Here is an 18,651-nt window from a genome sequence, read left to right as displayed (position 1 = left end):
CGGAACGTGGTGCATCTGGGCCCATGTCAGGTCTCTGTTTTCTAAGCAGAATAGGCTGAAAGTGAGCGGGAAGCTGAATGTAAACGTCTGCTATTCCATGGGTTGCAGCAATGAAGGAAATCACCTCTCCATTCTCCGTCATCCCCCCCCTCCCCCTACTCTGCAAAGATAGGGGAGCTCCATCCTGCCAGGTCCAGCGTTGTAAAGTTGTGCGTTTTGTGTATTAGTTGCAGTGCCCGTGGGACTCCAGTGGTGAGAAAACTCTGTGCATTTGACTCCTGGCGTCTAAGATGTTTGTATATTTTGGATGTGCTGAGTGCAGACATCTCTCCCACTCCCCAGGCACTGCTCTGACCCCAGTGAAAACAGAGCCCAGGACAAGAGTACGTCTGTTTTTCATTGTTAGGTTTTGTTACATGCTTGATGCTTTGCTGTTTACTGTGTGATCAGACGTGGCGTGGATGCTGTGTGCATGATGTTCAGTGAATGTGTGTGTTTTTTGTAGTTGTTGCCTAACCTCTTCACGTCCCAGAAGCACTTATGACTAAGTAGTAACAGAATAGAGAGTGTACACACATGTTTAAAGCAGCAATCCCACCTATTTTACATACTCGTTTCATTGTTGGTTTACTTCCTAGATTTTTTAAGGATGGTGTCTGCAGTCCTCCAATAGCAAACGTCCACCTCAATCCCGGCCCCCGATGACATGTCTTTTTATTGGCTCAAGAGACCCGCAGGAACTGGCAGCCATTTTTTTGATTTCCCTTATCGGAGCTGAAACGCAATTAAGTAAAACAGTAAGGGGGTTACGCACAAAGCAGTGATAAGTGTTTTTAAGTGAGATAAATGCCTTTATTTCTCAATATTGCGTGCAGCGCGATTCACAAAGCAGTGATAACACTGCAGTATCGCGCTTAAAAGGCTTTTCATCATCAAAACACAGTCACTGCTAAAAAAATTACGCCATAAAGCATTTATCTCACTTAAAAACACTTATCACTGCTTTGTGCATAACCCCCTAAGTATTTCGGGAACTGGGGTGTCTCCGGACATAAAAATAGTACGTTTCAGGTCCGGAGAACCTGATTAAAAAAAAAAAATGTGATTTGTACAAAAATAAAACAAGAGCAGCCTGGAATCAGGATTGCTGGTTTAACATTAAAATTCATAGGGGTATTCTTTGTGCTTTGGCGCCACCAAGTGGCTAAACTTCATAATGCTGCAAGCCAAATTGTACAGAGCTGAAATTAGATCTCTAGGGCCCATGTGCAAACTAAATATACTGAGGAATCCAAAAGAAAAATAGAAAAAACAGAGGGCACCTCCCCAAAATTTACAACAAATTAAATGGAATAAAATATAGTCATTTAATTTTATCGATACATATTTTTTTTTAAAACAAGATACAGCAAAAACTGGTACCAGTTCTAATTTTACCAATACTAAACCTAACCCCTAACTTTAACCGCTTAACCTAACCCCTAACCTTAACCGCTAAACCTAACCCCTAGCCTTAACTGCTAAACTAACTCCTAACCGCTAAACCTAACCCTTAGCCTTAACCGCTAAACCTAACCCCTAACCGCTAAACCTAACCCTTAACCTTAACCCCTAACCAATAAACCTAACCGCCAAACCCCTAAACCTAATCCCTAACCTAAACCCATAAACCTAACCTTAACCTCTAAACCTAATCACTAACCTAAACCCATAACCTTAACCGCCAACCTTAACCCCTAAACCTAACCTTAACCAATAAACCTAACCCCTAACCATAACCCTTAAGCCTAACCCTGACCTTAATTCCTAACCCCTATCCCTAAACACTAACCTTAACCCCTAACCTTAACCCGAACCCCTAAACCTAACCCCTTACCTACCTCCTAACCTCCGGTGACCAAATAGCGACGGCAAAAACAGCCACGGTCAACTGCTCCGGAACGGTTAAGCAGCCGTGAACGAGTCCCATTCCGACTTATAAAGTACGGCCCTAAGATCATTGCTTTCTAATAGTACATCCCAACGCTTGCCCAAAATCAGTTGTACTGTTTTCCTATGTAACCCATATTCCGTAATAAATAATATATAAGTTATTTTCTCAGACTCCTGTTTCCTTTTCAAAAACGAAACTTTAGTTCAACTTCAAAAGTTCAACTTTTTTGACCAGATGTTTAGTATAGCCTTCTTGCCTAATTCTGCAAGGCATTTATCTGTGTGCAACCACAAATGCCCAGTACTCCTCAAGATAAGCAGATGGTAGAATTACTGATTTCCACCAACCCAAGTATAGGTTGGCATAAGTAGGGGCACATTGTAGACACCCTCTACAATTCAATTTGTCGTTTTGTTCTCCAATGCAACTATAACACACATCACTGCGAAATGCTCAAAGAACTAGATTGGTCATCACTCGAGTCTAGGCGCAAAGTTCACCTTTCCTGTCTCACCTTCAAATACTTTCTGGGCAAGCTACCCAGCTATCTTTATTTATAAAATATTTTACCAGGAAGTAATACATTGAGAGTTACCTCTTGTTTTCAAGTATGTCCTGGGCATGCTGAACATGCTCCTCACCCCTACCACATGCAGCACCTATCATCTGAGATCAGACTCCAAAAGACTGTTCATGGTCCCAAGGCTCAACAAAGTATCCGGCCGCTCCTCCTTCTCTTACCGTGCACCCCAAAACTGGAACAACCTACCAGACTCTTACATCCACCACCAGTGTAAGTTCTATCAAATCTAAGGCTGTCACACATTTTAATCTGGTCTGTAACTGTTTCATACGCCCATAACATATATTTTCTTTAACTGTGCATGCAATGTCTTGTATATAATGTATACCCTGCTCATTTATGTAACGGTATTTGTAAACATGTATTATTTGTCTTACCTCTGTGCCCAGGACATACTTGAAAACGAGAGGTAACTCTCAATGTAATACTTCCTGGTAAAATATTTTATAAATAAATAACAACATGTGCTACCCATGACTGACCCTTGTAATTGCAAATAAATGTATAATTAAAAACAAACCAATTGTGTGTTAACACAAAGCTTAGGTACATCAAATTAACTAAAAATGTATCATGTCTCTGGTATCAGTGGTTCCTAGTGACCAAAAATTATTTCAATGCTTCAATACACTTTTCATGTGATATTCTGGTGTATAATGCTTCTACACTTAGTGCAAAAGTAAAGCTTCATTTTTTCCCCAGTAATCCTGTTGAATATTTTAAATTCATCTGCTGTGTCTTTAATAAAAGAAGGTAATAATGTATACAAAATGGTCTTATATATTTCAAGTATAATATCAAATGTTAGAACATTTGGATGTTTAACCTGTAAACAGACATATTCATATTTATTAATTCATGTTCTTTTGCCATGTTCAGCAATTCGTTTAATTCAATGATTCAAATCAACTATTTGTTGGCTCCCCATCTAATTTCTTGTAGCATATTTCGCAGTTTAATAATCCCATTACTTCCTTCTTGTATACTGCCTCTGTTATTAAGGAGATGTTTCCGCCCTTATCTGAGGGCTTGATTATGACATTTTCCCTGGTCATAAGACCAATTAATGTTGTTCCTTCTCCTTTAGTTAGACTGTAATTTCTAAAATGTGCATACTTAGCACTTTTGTCACAAGTGTAAAAGAAATATGCACAATTATACAGATTGACATAACTGGGAGTCGGATTAATGTGGACTTGATCTGTGAAGCCTAAACATGCCCCAGCACCACCTTACTCTGTATTCTCCATCAGAAGATCCTCCACAATGTTTAGATTTTGTATATCCATGAAGCATTGATCATTGGAAAGCACATCAGTTCTTCTAGGACGATGTGACCCTGAATTCTCAATTTAGCTGGACTCCATGAATGTTTATTATACATTGGATGGAGCATTAGTTTCCTTGCAACTAGATGTAAATTGTTAATAATAGAAAATGTACTTCCTCTACATGTTGATGTAAATGACTAACCTTTTTATAGGCAATGCTATATGAGCATCATTTAAATTGATTCCAGCCAGATTAACTACAGTCAACTTTTCCTTATCAGAAATTAAAACTCTCCCCCGTCCTCGTTCTCCTTTCACTGTTGTATGCAGGGCCGCTGACAGGGGGGAGAGCTGGGACTCCTCTCTCGGGACGGGCGAGTAGAAGGGCCCGGGCCCTCTGCCGGCAAACCCTGCAAAGGAGGGCTCCTGAAAGGTGTTGCAAGAGGGGGCTTGCTGAGAGCTGTCCATGGAGGTGCCTGTGAGGCAGCATGCTGTAATCCAGTGGAAGGTAGGCTCCCCTGACCGGCACCTCCAAGGGCACACTCCTACAGACAGCTCTGCAGGCCCCAACACAGGCCTCTAATAGGCCCCCTCAATCTTCTAGGGCAGCAGGTAGACAGTGGCTACACTCAGATCCTCTCTCTCTGTTTCCCCCTCCCCCTGACTCCACCCGCTCTCTCTCCTCCAAACCCATAACTACCCGCTCCCAGGCCCTTATCTTCTACCCTCCCAGTCCCATATCTCGCTCCCGCCGCCAGGGACCAACAGTACACAGTGTGGTGGGAGGAGATGGGGGGGGGGGGTTGGTTAACAAGGGGTGGCAGCTTGCACCTGGGCCCCAAGGTTTCTGTTGGTGAATGCATCTGATGTCAGACTTATAGAGAGGGTTGTGGTTCCTTACAATGCATCTGATGTCAGACTTATAGAGAGGGTTGGGGTTCCTTATGTAACACCCCTATTCTCCCCTCCCCCTCCCCCCCGGCAGCAGGAGATAGGGTGGACATGCAATTCAGTCTCTCCTTGCACTGCAGACAGGGTTTTTACCTGCTTCAGCGTAGTATAGTTGGCAGATTTACCTTTTGTCTCTGGCTTTCTCCAGTGGATTCAGGCCTAGGCTGTCGTGAGAAGTAGAATAAGTGGAAAAAGGACGCCAGGAACTTTTAACAGGCTGCTCGCTTTATTGTCAGCAAAAGATCAGCATACCACACAGCATAGACAGGACAGGCTTTCAGTGTTTCTCTCATTCAGCAGTGTTCCCTTTGCCTGCAGTTCCTCCCAGGACCCAATTTAATCCTGGAAAAGGAATGGAGTAGGCGCAGCCAAGGTCCCTACTTAAACCTGGCTATAGCCCTGCTCCCTGCAGTATGTAAACTTCTGTGACTGCACCAGGCACTGAGGACTCTCTCCCCCGACTAGGGTTGCCAGGTGGCTTGTCCAAAAATACTGGACCCCCACGCCCCCCGAACACATAAAAATACCCCCACGCCTCCCGAATACATATCAAAAATAACCCAACGCCCTCCAATAATACATATAAAAAATACCCCCACGCCACCCGAATACATATAAAAAATACCCCACGCCCCCGAATACATTTAAAAAATACCCCCCATTTCCCCAATACATTTAAAAAATACCCCTCACCTCCCCAATACATATACATTATACCACCACCTCCCCAATACATATAAAATATATACCAACCTTCCCAATACATTTAAAAAATACCCCCATCATCATCTCATCCTGGCCCCCCATCATCATCTCATCTGCCCAGGCTGGCCTCCATTCCCCCCCCCCCCCCCCCCATATCATTATAATCTTATTTCCCCCCCATCATCATCTTATCCCCCAACCCCCCATAATTATCATCTCCCCAGGCTTGCCCCCATGCTCCATCATCATCTTATCCCCTCCCCCCTCTCCCCAGGCTGGCCCACATGCTGCACCCCCCCCTCTCCCCAGGCTGGCCCCCATGCTGCACCCCCCCTTTCCCCAGGCTGGCCCCCATGCTGCATCACCTCCCTCTCCCCAGGCTAGCCCCCATGCTGCATCCATCCCCCCCCCCCCCCCCCCAAAAAGGTTCCCCTTACCTTATTTCCAGACAGGAAGCAGCAGACGTCTCTGAATCTGGCTCCGCCCCCGCTGTCCTCTCCTTCACTCGACACGCACGAGTGCAGGATGGCTGCGCCCGGCCACCGTCCAGCCTCACAGACCAGCTCTTCCAGCAGTGCCCGCGCTTGCCGCATCACCGCGCTCATCACCGCCCACGCACTCGCCAGTCGCTACCGCCGCCCACGCGCTTGCAGACGCTGCGCATCCGCCCGAAACATTGGTAATATCGGACACATGTGTGTCTGGTATTACCTCCGATTTTCTACCGGACAGGCATCAGAATTAGTAGCCCCAACACACTCTCTGAGCTGAACAGACCAGACCCCTCCCTTATCTACCCAGGGGGGTATCATCCTTTTTCCCTCCCAGTCTCTGGGCAAAACTGAATGTTGCCAAACAGTTACCCCACCGGTCATATGCCTTGCTAGACCTCTACAGGCCCTGCCAGAGAGGCATGTGCCTGAATACTGTAACAATATAACTTGCCTCTGGTATTACTCACATGTAGGGCTGTGTGCAAGGGTTTTAACCCTAACACTGCCAGCAGCTGCCATAGGCTACATGCTATAAGGGGACTGATTTTAGCAAAGGGCTACACTTACAATGCATCTGATCTCAGACGCACTATTAGAGAGGGTTGGGGTTCCTTACAATGCATCTGATCTCAGAATCGCTATTAGAGAGGGTTGGGGTTCCTTACAATGCATCTTATCTCAGAATCGCTATTAGAGAGGGTTGGAGTTCCTTACAATGCATCTGATCTCAAATGCGCTATTAGAGAGGGTTGGGGTTCCTTACAATGCATCTTATCTCAGGTGCGCTATTAGAGAGGGTTAGGGTTCCTTACAATGCATCTGATCTCAGGCACACTATCAGAAAGGGATGGGATTCCTCAGAATTTCACAATATAATTATATGGTTCCTTAATATAAAAAAAAGGTTGAAAACCACTGCAAATGACTAACCATTATGCACAAGCTTCCAATGGTATAATTGCATCCTCTTGCACACTCTTTACAGTGCATGCATACTTCTCATCCAGTGTCATTGTGCATATTAACTTCCCTGCACACACACATCCCTGTGACTTGTACGTTCTCACTCTGGCTGTGCATGTGTTCACAATTCCCTTTCGCACACAGAGAAATCTTCGAGGCAGGGATGATAAGAATAATTACATTTTATGTGCTTTATTGCTTCTCCCAGTAGTTAATTTTAGTTGTGACCCTATCACAAAAAATGTCGGGTTCCATCCCACCATAAGTGAGTTTCGGGACCCTGCTCCTCGCCATGGGGCTTTGGTCCCCTATTTAGTTGCCTTTAGACTTCAAGGTCTTGATTATGTCATGCACCCTCTTATTTAGAGCTCCTCCATGTACCCCTTTCTTTCCCATCATGAAGACAAGTGCTTTGGGAGTCATTCCGATGCAGATGGAACGGCTGTCTCCACCCTTGGTTCTAGTGTCCATCACAGCATCATTTGGGATTAACAGGTTGTCACGAATCACGCTGCACTTTTTTCCTGCCACATTGATGCCAGTCTGCAGAAATCCCTTCCGATCCTGTCCAATGATCACCCCTACCTCCTGGGGTGAGATAGCGGCCAGAAGTCCTCCCGGCTTGGAGGCCCAGACAGACTTGTTGTCTGAATGTCCCACAATAGCCACATCTTCCACGTTCTTCTCCTTCAGGAACGTATTAATGTATGTCTTCCAGTCCCCCATCTGGTTTTGTCAATCCAAATTCTAAGCAAAGAATTTTTGAACAACACCGGTTCTGTTTGAGGGAAATTAGGTCAGCACCTTTATACTGGTGGTTTTGGAGTTCTCTGCTCCGCCTGGTGTCCTGCTAGAGTTATCTCTTTCTGGCTCAGCCCAAATTGATCTGTGTCTCCAACCCTGTGTTCATTCAAATATTGCTATGCAGCTACATTGTGATGTCACAGAAAAGAATGTCTGCAGTTAGTGATGTCTCTCCTGATGATGCCATCCCTGGCTTATTATGCTGACTAAAAGAAAGGCTAGAAAGTACGTAAAAACTTCCACGTGAAGATGTTGGCCACACGGGTAATGTGAGAAAGTACTTGGTTGAAAAACTAGCAGATGCCTTCAGTAACCTCCCTGCAGAAGAAGTCCAGCCACATTCAACGTTCATGTAATAAAGATGAAAAAGGGACCCTGAGTCATTTGGAAGCAAGGATAAGGTTGAGAAATAAAGTAAGGTTTTAGTAATTACAGTCAGCTAGCACTGTAAATGGGTCATAATGGCTAATCATTTCTATGGCACTGTTAAATACAGTAAATTAGCCTGGATACTGTACATAAACTATCTTTAACAACTACAACTCTGGACAAATGCCTTTTGCTAGGATACTACTGTATGTGTCATTGTTCTGCAATTACTCCTTTGATATGAAGTCAATGGAGAGATGAAGTAGAGAAAATTGCAGTAAATCAGCCTTAAACGATCGCTTTCGATTAAACATTTCCAAAAACATACGTACTTGTCTAGTTTTGGTTCATTATTCGGGGTTCATTTAATTGCAATTAAAACACATTACAATTACAAATAGGTATGCGCTGCTTTGAGGTGGAAATTGCAAAGTCTGTGTCAAAGCTGCAGCACTGGTCCACAAATGAATGGAAACTAAACCCATAATTAGGTCAAAGAGTTCGGTAGAAAAAGACAATGGGACATGTTAACTAAACAGTGCTAAATCTTACGGACGCTTGCACCCCGTTGGTTTGATTAGGCTGCATGGTGCCTTAAGGCTGACACACTGTTGAGTTAATCTAGGTCCAAATATACGACAAATTTGCAGCACCGAGTCATGTAGGGTAAATATGTGCGGGTGGTTCACCAGCACGTCAGTATTTTCCCATATAGACATTTGTTGGGATGAGATGATACCTTATTGGTGGGGGGGGGGAGGGGTTCTTTTTAACCCGTTCACTACCAGGGGGGTCTGCAGCACACTGCTTTGCAGGCCCCTGGGGGGCAACAATGGGATTAAGCAGCAATATCCATCCAGATGCAACATTGCAAAAACCTCTACAATGAGGGTGTTAATAGGTTTTTTCTGGGTGTCTATATAAATCTCTGGCTTCCATTTGAAACCATCCCTGAGACCCATTTCTTCCTGGGTTTGCTTTCTCGGGGATATAATATGGCACAACAATACACAAATCGTGTTCCAAAAGAGTTGGATCAACAGTTTAAAAAGGCTCTCTGCAGAAAACAAAAAGCATTTCTGAGTCAGGCTGTGCCGCTGTAATATGGAAATGATGTGGATATCATGATGATGATGATGATGATGATATCTGTGTGTCTTTGCCACCACTGCATGGCTGCAGTAATACATTGCCTATGCAAACAGGACTCAATAATGTGGACCGTGTTACCAAAAAGTGGCACAGCGAGTGTATAATGTGGCTGCAGATCTGTGCGACCCAAGGTTGCTGTGCTCGTTTGTGCAAGTTAAATTAGAAGATATAGGGCCTCTTTCAGAGAAGGTTGATAAAAAGTATCGCCACGGCATTTAAAATGCCGTTTTTTGGGGGGATTGCTATCAGGGTAATCAGAAAGCCTCGATTACGTGTGATAGCAAAATTCCCAAAACGGGCGAGTATCTGCCAGCGAGAGCATCGAGCCTCTGAAAAGGCCTAAACCGGCGATTCATTTCTGCTGCAGAGAGAGCGGCTTTGAGAGAGACGCCACTCACAGCGGAAATGTCGGCCGAAAATTATTTATTTTTATATAAAGTTCTTTCATAGTGTAGATGTGCAGGGGGTCTCCGGAGCTGAACCGCGTTGGTTTCAGGTCCAGGGACCCCCTGCTTCCCAAGATACAGGCACCTTTATGGGGTGCCGGTATCTCCTATGCAAGGAAATGTCCCGGTCACGTGACGCGGGACATTTCAATGCAGAGGGATACCGGCACCCCATAAAGGGGCCTGTATCTTGGAAAGTAGGGGGTCCCTGGACCTGAAACCAACGCGGTTCAGCTCTGGAGACCCCCTGCACATCTACACTATGAAAGAAATTTATATTAAAAAACATTTTAATAAACATCAATACACGCCCCTTCCCCCCCACCTGCCAAACCCATACAGTACAGTAATGGGCAAAATAACTATTATCCAGATATGGATAATAGATTATTTGCCCATTATTAAACACTGCATTAGCATACATAAATAAAGTAAATAAATACAGTTATACTTACCACAACAGCAGGTCCCTCTGTCCTCCGTAGCAAGAAAGCATATATACATAATAAAGACATTCTAATGGCCCCTAACCCCTTAATCATCTTAGCGGTTACTAACCGCTATAGCCATTAAGGGGTTAACCCACCCTGACCCGATACAAACCCAGGAGGACTAAGCACCCACCCCTGACTGACTATACCCACACTGTACCCATTGAGTAGTATAGTGGTACATCATACCCATATAATAATAATATGGGCATGATAAGCCTCTATTGCACTCAATGGGCACCCTAATTACAATACATTAATACACAAGACACACAATAATAAAACATAACTCCAAAAAAACACTTCACTAAATAAAAACATACACCTATATATATTTATTGCTTTATTAGGAGAATGAATTAATCAGGTTTCAAGGTGAATTTTTGGACATATACTTACCTATCGATTTGGGACTGTTTCGCTACCCTCTCCCTTTGTTTGTTTGGCCACCACAGAGATATTATATTGTGCTGTAACCAGACATGTTAATATTACATTTATCATATTGTCAATACAGCTTTTTGTTTAAGACATATACAGTGATACACGATATCGGAGCTATCCAATGTTTACTATGACCCGATTGGATTACGGGCATAGACCACGTCTCCATGAGTCATAGGAGGCGGGACTTTGTTTTGTATAAATATCATCCGGTTAAGCCAGTGAGTAGACTCCTTCCCTTGAAGAAGCGTGTAGCCCATGCGAAACGATCGTCGGGACATGTGACGTCATTCGTGACATCATCAGAAGTGGCAGCGTCTTTCCACACAGGCAGTAGAGGGACATCCCTACAGTCAGGCTTGTATCAGCGACGGAGCCTTCTGTGTTACTCCTTACCCGCTGTGGTTCTCCTTACTATTGCTATGGCCATACTTGCTGTTTGTATATTACAACGACTATGACCTACAAGGAGAATACACCACATAATATTTATTTATATGCATTATAGCGGAGTTTGTCCTTTGTTCTCTATTTATGAGACATTAACATCAGAACCACTTTTACCAACTTGGATGATATTTTGGTGTACATCTATGATCATAACATAGGAGTACTCTAAGCTACTAGCATAGACTATCCATATTATTGGGTACCTTTTGGTGATAACATACCAATAGTTTTACTATCCATGCTGATACATATACTTGTTCAGAAATAGGACGGTATTTACATATTCTGACATTTAATTGTATTGACTGTTCCTATTAGAGATAATCTAAGCTATATATGGCTATACAGTGATACTATTATTCTGCTTACCTGTGAGATATTTGGATCAAAGTAAATAGACGCTCTCTTGGCAGCAATCTGGATTTATGATTGAAAAAGATACTTACCTTGATAGATTGCATGTCTAGCCACTTCATTATGGGGTTATTTTAATGTGTGAATGTTTTTAACCAAAATTATTGAATAAAACTTTTTAATTTTTCTCCCTGGTTTTCCCGGGCTTTATAGGCCAATTTGACCTATTTACAGTATTTACCTGTTGGACTATCAGTAGTCCGCCTACTATATTCCAACATTGAGTGCTAAGTATAGAGGGAATCCTTTCTGATCCTTTTGGGATCAAGTCTGTTATTATAATTGTACTATTCCCTCTGAGCACCTGTTTCATATTTTTCTGATTGTGTTTAGTATATATGGGATGAGCGGTCTTATCTCCTTTATATATCTAATAGTGCGGCAGGAATGCAAATGGGAGCAAAGCGTGGACTTATGATAGTTGTAAATAAGCTCAGTAACATGAACAGTGCTGCTGCACAATTCTTCCCATAGCATATGTAGGGATGTCTCAGGTTGCTTCTACCTTTGCTGCAGCGTGTATCTGGAGCAAGTGTTTGGAAGGTTCCGCAGCGGCCCGGTAGCACAGGGCGCTGCCATGTTGTTGCGCAATAGTCAGGAGTGACTGTCAGAGCGGAGAGAGTTCGCGCATGCGCAGTACAAAGCGCGCGAACAGGCGGCCAATGAGAAGAGGCTCAGCAAGTAAACTACAACCCCCAGGAGCTTCAGCAAAGTCACCTGATGCCAGGGAGCAAATAGGAGTGCAGGATTTGCGAGAGGCAGGAAAGGGAAGCGTGGGGGAGAGACCACGCTAGCCAGAGGGCACCGGAGGGGCAAGGGGAGAGGTAGTGTGCGTGCAGGGGGTCAGTGACCCACCTGCGTAGGCAGATTCCCCCTCAGGCCCCAGTATATTCCCTGAGTCACCATAGCTTGTGGTGCTGCAGGGACGTCCTATATTGGTAGCGACTCATACCCCTTACTGCATAGACAGATAGGGACACTGTGTCGCGGAGCTGCAGTTGGTGACAGTCGTTTGGGCCCAGGCTGCTGTGCATCATCCACTACTCGTGAGAGACTGCGCTGGATCAGCGGATCCTTTGTGAAGTTGTTGCCGGTCACCCCAGTGACCGGAAGGTATTTACTAATTGCACCAACACCGGTCAACAGGCGCTGATCCCGCCTTAGGGAACACTCTTTGGGGACACTAGGTGGAGTGACCAAAGGACTGAGCCTATATACATAATTACAATTACATGGACACGGAGTGGGGGCACGCGGTGACGGGACAGTGACATTTCTCCTTAGGAGAGTGGCCGAGCCACAGGGGTTATATTGCAAGTAGTGGTTAAGGATACATCGTGTGTTATACGTGTGTTATTGCTTTGCCTATAAGATAAGGTTCTATTAATACTTAGTAATAAACAGTTACAATCTGATGTGTGTTGCTATTGTTCTTGCCCAGGGGAATCTTACTCATTGGGGATCCTGGGTAAGTGGAGACGCTGCCAGTACTATAACTATTACCCCAGGCTCCCAGCTAGCGGAGGCCCAGATCTCCTTGAGCCAACAGGTGTGTACAGTACCATTAGTCACTCTAGAGCAGTGTTTCCCAAAGTGTGCGCCCCGGCGCCCTGGTGCGCCGCGGCTTGGCTAGAGGTGCGCCGCGATCAGGGCCGCCAGCATCGGGAAACAAGGGCTTCTAGTTCATTTAAAAAAAAAAAAAAAAACCTCTGAAGCCGGCGCCGGGTCACCCGGGCAGCGCCAGAAGTAAGAGAGAGGGAGGCCCGGCGCGCACTGGAGGAGCAGCACCGGGAGACAGATGTCTCCCAGCAGCACTGCAGCCTCACACCCCCCCCCCCCTCCCTCCCCCCGCAGCACACCGGCCCTCCCCCCGCAGCACACCGGCCCTCCCCCACGTGGCACAGGCCCCCGCAGCACTGACCTCCCCCGTGCAGGGACCGGGCCGTTCAGCCATACCCACCCAACCTCACCCACGCAGCGTCGGCCCCACGCATCACCGGCACATATATATCTGTGTGTGTGTGTGTATATATATATATATATCTGTGTGTGTGTGTGTGTGTGTGAGTGTGTGTGAGTGTGTGTGTCAACTGAAAATATTCCTGTATATTCATTTGCATGTCTTAGACAGGTCTGCAACCCTGTCGTTCACCATTATCACCCAGCAAACAGCACTTCTACTGCAGCAAGGGATTCTGGGAAATGACATGCAAATGAGCACACAGTGCCACTTTTTATCTCATGCTCACATTACATGACCAACCCTTAACCAATGCATGCTGTTTTAAACACAGCTTTTAAGCAAGGACTTGGGAGATGCAAAGTCAGTTAACCCACTCACATACATGTTTCAACCTTGATGGGTATCATCAGTGTGAGGTTGGTTTGCTGACATTTGCTCAAATGAGATAAGAGTAGGTAATCACCACCACTATTAAGGTTATGGTGGGTAAAAAAAGTGACTAAAACCCTCAGTAAAGCATAAAGCAACTGTGGAGGGTTTTAGTCACTTTTTTTACCCACCATAACCTTAATAGTGGTGGTATATATATATATATATACGCGTGCGTGCGTGCGTGCATATATATATATCTGTGTGTGTGTGTGTATATATCTGTGTGTGTGTATATATATCTGTGTATCTGTGTGTATATATATCTGTATGTGTGTGTATATATATCTGTATGTGTGTGTGTATATATATGTGTGTGTGTGTGTGTGTGTGTGTGTGTGTGTGTGTGTGTGTGTGTAGGGAGCCGCCTGCACGGATCTCCTGCCTTTCCTCCCTCCCCCCCCAGTCACTCACATCCGTCGCTGCCTCTGCTCTCCACTGTGTGTGTGTATCAGTGTGTGTCTGAGAGAGTGTGAGAGTGTGTGTCTGTGAGAGTGTGTCTGTGAGAGTGTATCTGCGAGTATGTGTGTCTGTGAGAATGTGTGTCTGTGAGAGTGTGTGTCTGTGAGAGTGTGTGTGTCCTGAGAGAGTGTGTGTCCTGAGAGAGAGTGTGTGTCCTGAGAGAGTGTGTGTGTCCTGAGAGAGTGTGTGTGAGGTCTGAGAGAGTGTGTGTGAGGTCTGAGAGTGTGTGTGAGGTCTGAGAATGTGTGTGAGGTCTGAGAATGTGTGTGAGGTCTGAGAGTGTGTGAGGTCTGAGAGAGAGAGTCTGAGTGAGAGTGAAAGTGTGTCTGAATGAGTGAAAGTGTGTCTGAATGAGTGAGAGAGAGAGACAGTGTGTGTGAGAGAGACACCAACTGTGCACTGCATCTGTTAGGTATGTATATACACCTTTGTTTTTACTTTGGGCACCGCGGAAAAATCCTGATCGCCTTGGGGAGCCTTGAAAAAATTCTGATCGCCTTGGGGAACATTCAATCGAAAAAGTTTGGGAACCACTGCTCTAGAGCGTAGGAAAGAGGGCTACACATATAAAAAGGTGCATGCAAAAGGTGGGGAACAAAGGGACATTTGTGACTGCTCTGCAGAAACGAGGAGTGACATTATCAATTCAACCGGACAGAGACATTGTTCTCAGCTCCCACCACCAAGCATAGCAAGAAGCACACTGGCTGAGAGGATGTCTCTTTATTTGCAATAAAGTATTGAATCAAAGTCCAGTGCTCTTTGTGAAAGGGATAATAATTAATCCACTATATTTCCGGAAGATCCTTAGATGGATGATGTATTCATGAAGGACAGGGAGGTGGTAGTTGAAAGCAAATGATAAGGACTTAGTGATTCACAGGGCAGTGTTTGTGGATATCTTCTCTATGGGCTCAGCTGATGTTGGCTTTGACCCAGTCAATGTAGCTGGAGACAGCGGTGTAAACTCCGGGCTTGTTCTCCTCACCACAGCCGGTGCCCCAGCTTACAATCCCATTCAACTCTATCCGACCGTCCACCTCGCACACAAGAGGTCCCCCAGAGTCTCCCTGCAGAGACATAGCAGTAGAGACAGTTCATTCACAGCAGAGAGACAAAGCACAGCATCCATAAGCAGTGTTATTTGATATTGAACTGTAGACAGTATACAGGGCACATGTGTAAGGCCTAAATCTTCACGTGCTTCTGTAAAGTGCCTTATTTCTCTCCAGAAACCCCTTTAAACTACTTTATACTATGTCCCGTCTCGTTTCTCTTGGTGTGCTTGGCTCCCTTTTGCAGATTGCTACTCCTTGACCAGGATTGCTTGCTTTTAGCACCCATTTTTTCACTCTCCTTTACCCTAGACCTCTATTTTAGGGGCATCCCAAGTTGCTTTATATAACTGTAACTATTTTACATATCATTGCATTTATCTAACTTGTTATACAGTATTGATATTTTTAAAATAACCAACTACCATATATCTCCAAACTGCTCTTGATATCTCGATCGTGTGTGTGTGTGTGTGTCAGTTTATGTCAGAAAAATAATATTATATAATATATATATAAATATCACGGATCACGCAAGCAACAGTCACCATGGATCACCCCCCCCCCCCTCCCGGAGCACACAAGGAGCAGCAGCAGCCACCACGAAAAGCCAAGATCTCCCTCTCCATCCCATATGCCTACCTCAGGCTGAAGCAGCGGGCAGAAGGCGGCAGCAGCGGGCAGGAGGCTTGAGGCGGCAAGAGCCAGGAAAGCCGTCGCGGGCCGCAGCGAGTGCAGGTGGCTCGGCGGTACCCCTGGGACTGCATCCACAGAACCCCAGGGTTCCGCGGAACCCTGGTTGAGAATCACTGGTCTAAGCGCTCTGTGTGCCCTGTCCATCTTCCAAGTCCGTTCCTGCAGCTCATCGGTCACATGAGAGAATAACTTTTGTAGGTATGGTACCAGCTCTGGGGGTTCTACTGTTTCGGGTATACCCCTGATTCTTATGTTAGAGCATCTCCCTCTGTTGTCCAGGTCCTCTATGTGCAGGAGCATATTTTGTACAATCTCTTCCTGTTCCTTCACTTTATAGGTTACATACTCCTGTGCTGTTGAGACCGTACCAGCTTCTTTCTCCATCTCATCTACCCTGTCTCCTAGAGTAGTGATATCTTTCTTAATCTCAGCCAGCTCAGTATTAAACATTAGCGTTAAGTCCGTTAACAGCTTTTGTATGCCTTCTTTAGTTGCTAGATTTTTCAGGTCAGCCTTTGTAGCATATTCTATCTGACCCTCTGCCATTTCAGTTTCTTTTTCTGCCCAGGTGAGCCTCACAGAGAGCAAGATGGCGCTCGCGAACCCGCTAAGCTCGGGTGCTTTGATCCCACGCCCACCGTCTGAAAATCTGGAGAGAGCTTTCGGCTGTTGCTGCCTTTTTTTTTGTATTCTGCATCTTATATGACTCCGCTGCCTTGTACTTCTATTTTATTTTATCTTAGTTTTGGGTGATTTTGATTATTATAACTGGTATATAGTTATATGGGTGTCTTATGTGGCTCATTTGGTGGTGCCCCTGTGGACACAGTACCTCATCTAGGCGGCTGTCATACCCATTGCCTGCCACATCTCCCCTGAGCTCCTTCACTCACTCATGAAGGCTGGCGGTGGCCATCTTGGATTCGCCTTTGGGGTTGCTGAGCACAGTCTGGCCGTCTGCCAAGCTTCACATCTACAATCAGCTGATCGCACCGCCGACTGGTGCAGCAAACGCACAGTCCCTACGATCAACGGATTATCTGCTCTGCCGAGGGGGGAAACCAACTCACCGGCAGCGCTGGAGATCTCCACCGCAAGATGGCCGCCGCTTGATCTCTCCGGCGGCACAGCCTCCGATTCCGTCACCGTCTACCCTTCTTTCCTCCTCCTTTCTCCCTCAGATGGAAGAGGGGGACACACTCTGACAGCTCTCTGGTGGCCCGTTTTTTGGGGGGTGCTTGGGGGTCAGATGGGTCCTTATTCTGCTTGCCTGGACGAAGCTCTCCTGACTCGCATCTGCTCAGCTCCACGTCCAAGGCACGCCCCCAGTTCTTCTATTTTTAACGCAGTTTTGGTTTTTGCCAAACATAGCGTTTCTCCATGAGGCCAAAAAGTTCTACCTTTGACTCGTCTGTCCAGAGAAAATTGTTCCAGAAGTCTTATGGACATCTACGTGCTCTTTGACGAACTTCAGATGTGAAGCAATGTTCTTTTTAGATAGCGATGGTTTCCTGGCTATCCTTCCATGAACAAGAATACTTAAGTCTTTTTCTGATAGTTAAGTCATGAACATCTCACATTAGCCAAGGCGAGAGTGGCCTGCAGATCCTTGGATGTTGCTCTGGGGTTCTTTGTGACTTCCTGGATGATTTGCCGGTTTGTTCTTTGAGAGATTTTGGTAGGACGACTGCTCCTGGGTAGAGTGACTGTGGTCTTGAACTTTCTCCATTTTTAGACTGTCTGACAGTGGATTGGTGGAGCCCCAAATCCTTAGAAATGGGTTTGTAACCCTTTGTAGACTGATAAACATTGATAACTGCTTTTCTGAGGTCCTCAGAAATTTCTTTTGATCGTGGCATGATGTCTTTCCACACACCTGTATGGTGAAGACCAAACTCACAAAGAGTGTGCTCTTTATATAGGGTGGAGCCTCCCAAACTCACACTTTAAGATCTACCTGAAGATCTATCTAATTATTTAAACACCTGATTATTTAGCTGATAAATCCAGGGTCTCGCTTACTTTTGCACAAACCCTGACTCTTAATTAGTCATTGTTTGTCAAATTCACACATCATTTTGTTTCAAAAGACATGGAATTGGTTAATATAAACCCTGCTGCATATTTAAGAAAAAACTGGTTGTGATTCAAGTAGGTTATCATGGAAAAACTATGGCATTTTCGTAATTATCAGGGTTTACAAATGGTTTCTCGCCACTGTGTGTGTATGTGTATGTGTATATGTATACACAGTGGTCGACAAATCACCAAAAAATCTACTCGCCACACAAAAAAAATCTACTCGCCACCTAGTACCAAACGTGTGCTGCTTGGGCCAATAGGAGCTCGCCACGATGTTAAATCCACTCGCCCCGGGCGAGCAAATGTATAGGTTTGTCGAACACTGTGTATACATATACATACACAGAAGGTCCAGCATGCTCGACTTAATGCAAAAGTAAAAAAAAATATTTTCTGTAGGTAAGATCCCCAACGGGGACCGGAACGTGGATCTCACCTACAATAAATAGTTTTTTTTAACTTTGCATTAAGTCGAGTGTGCTGGTCCTTCTGTT

At 45.1% G+C, this 18,651-nt stretch overlaps 2 protein-coding genes across 3 annotated transcripts in view; both read right to left on the bottom strand.

Moving 5' to 3' along the window:
• Positions 1 to 7,093: 7,093 nt before the first annotated feature.
• PFN3 (profilin 3) lies at positions 7,094 to 9,428 on the bottom strand. Its single transcript, XM_075598965.1, has one exon. The coding sequence runs from the start codon at positions 7,624 to 7,626 to the stop codon at positions 7,213 to 7,215; it is 414 nt and encodes a 137-aa protein (XP_075455080.1). The 5' UTR covers positions 7,627 to 9,428; the 3' UTR covers positions 7,094 to 7,212.
• Positions 9,429 to 15,032: 5,604 nt separating this feature from the next.
• F12 (coagulation factor XII) overlaps positions 15,033 to 18,651 on the bottom strand; it is a 32,610-nt gene continuing 28,991 nt past the window's right edge. For both annotated transcript variants that reach the window (XM_075600856.1, XM_075600855.1), the window contains one exon: positions 15,033 to 15,394. In XM_075600856.1, coding sequence (XP_075456971.1) covers positions 15,309 to 15,394 — 86 coding nt within the window. In that variant the 3' untranslated portion in view covers positions 15,033 to 15,308. The remainder of the gene's footprint in view (positions 15,395 to 18,651) is intronic.

Source organism: Ascaphus truei, chromosome 5 (assembly GCF_040206685.1).
Source record: "Ascaphus truei isolate aAscTru1 chromosome 5, aAscTru1.hap1, whole genome shotgun sequence".
NCBI classification, from domain to species: domain Eukaryota; kingdom Metazoa; phylum Chordata; class Amphibia; order Anura; family Ascaphidae; genus Ascaphus; species Ascaphus truei.
Note: the sequence above shows the minus strand (reverse complement) of the source record. Positions and strands in the feature narration are given on the sequence as shown.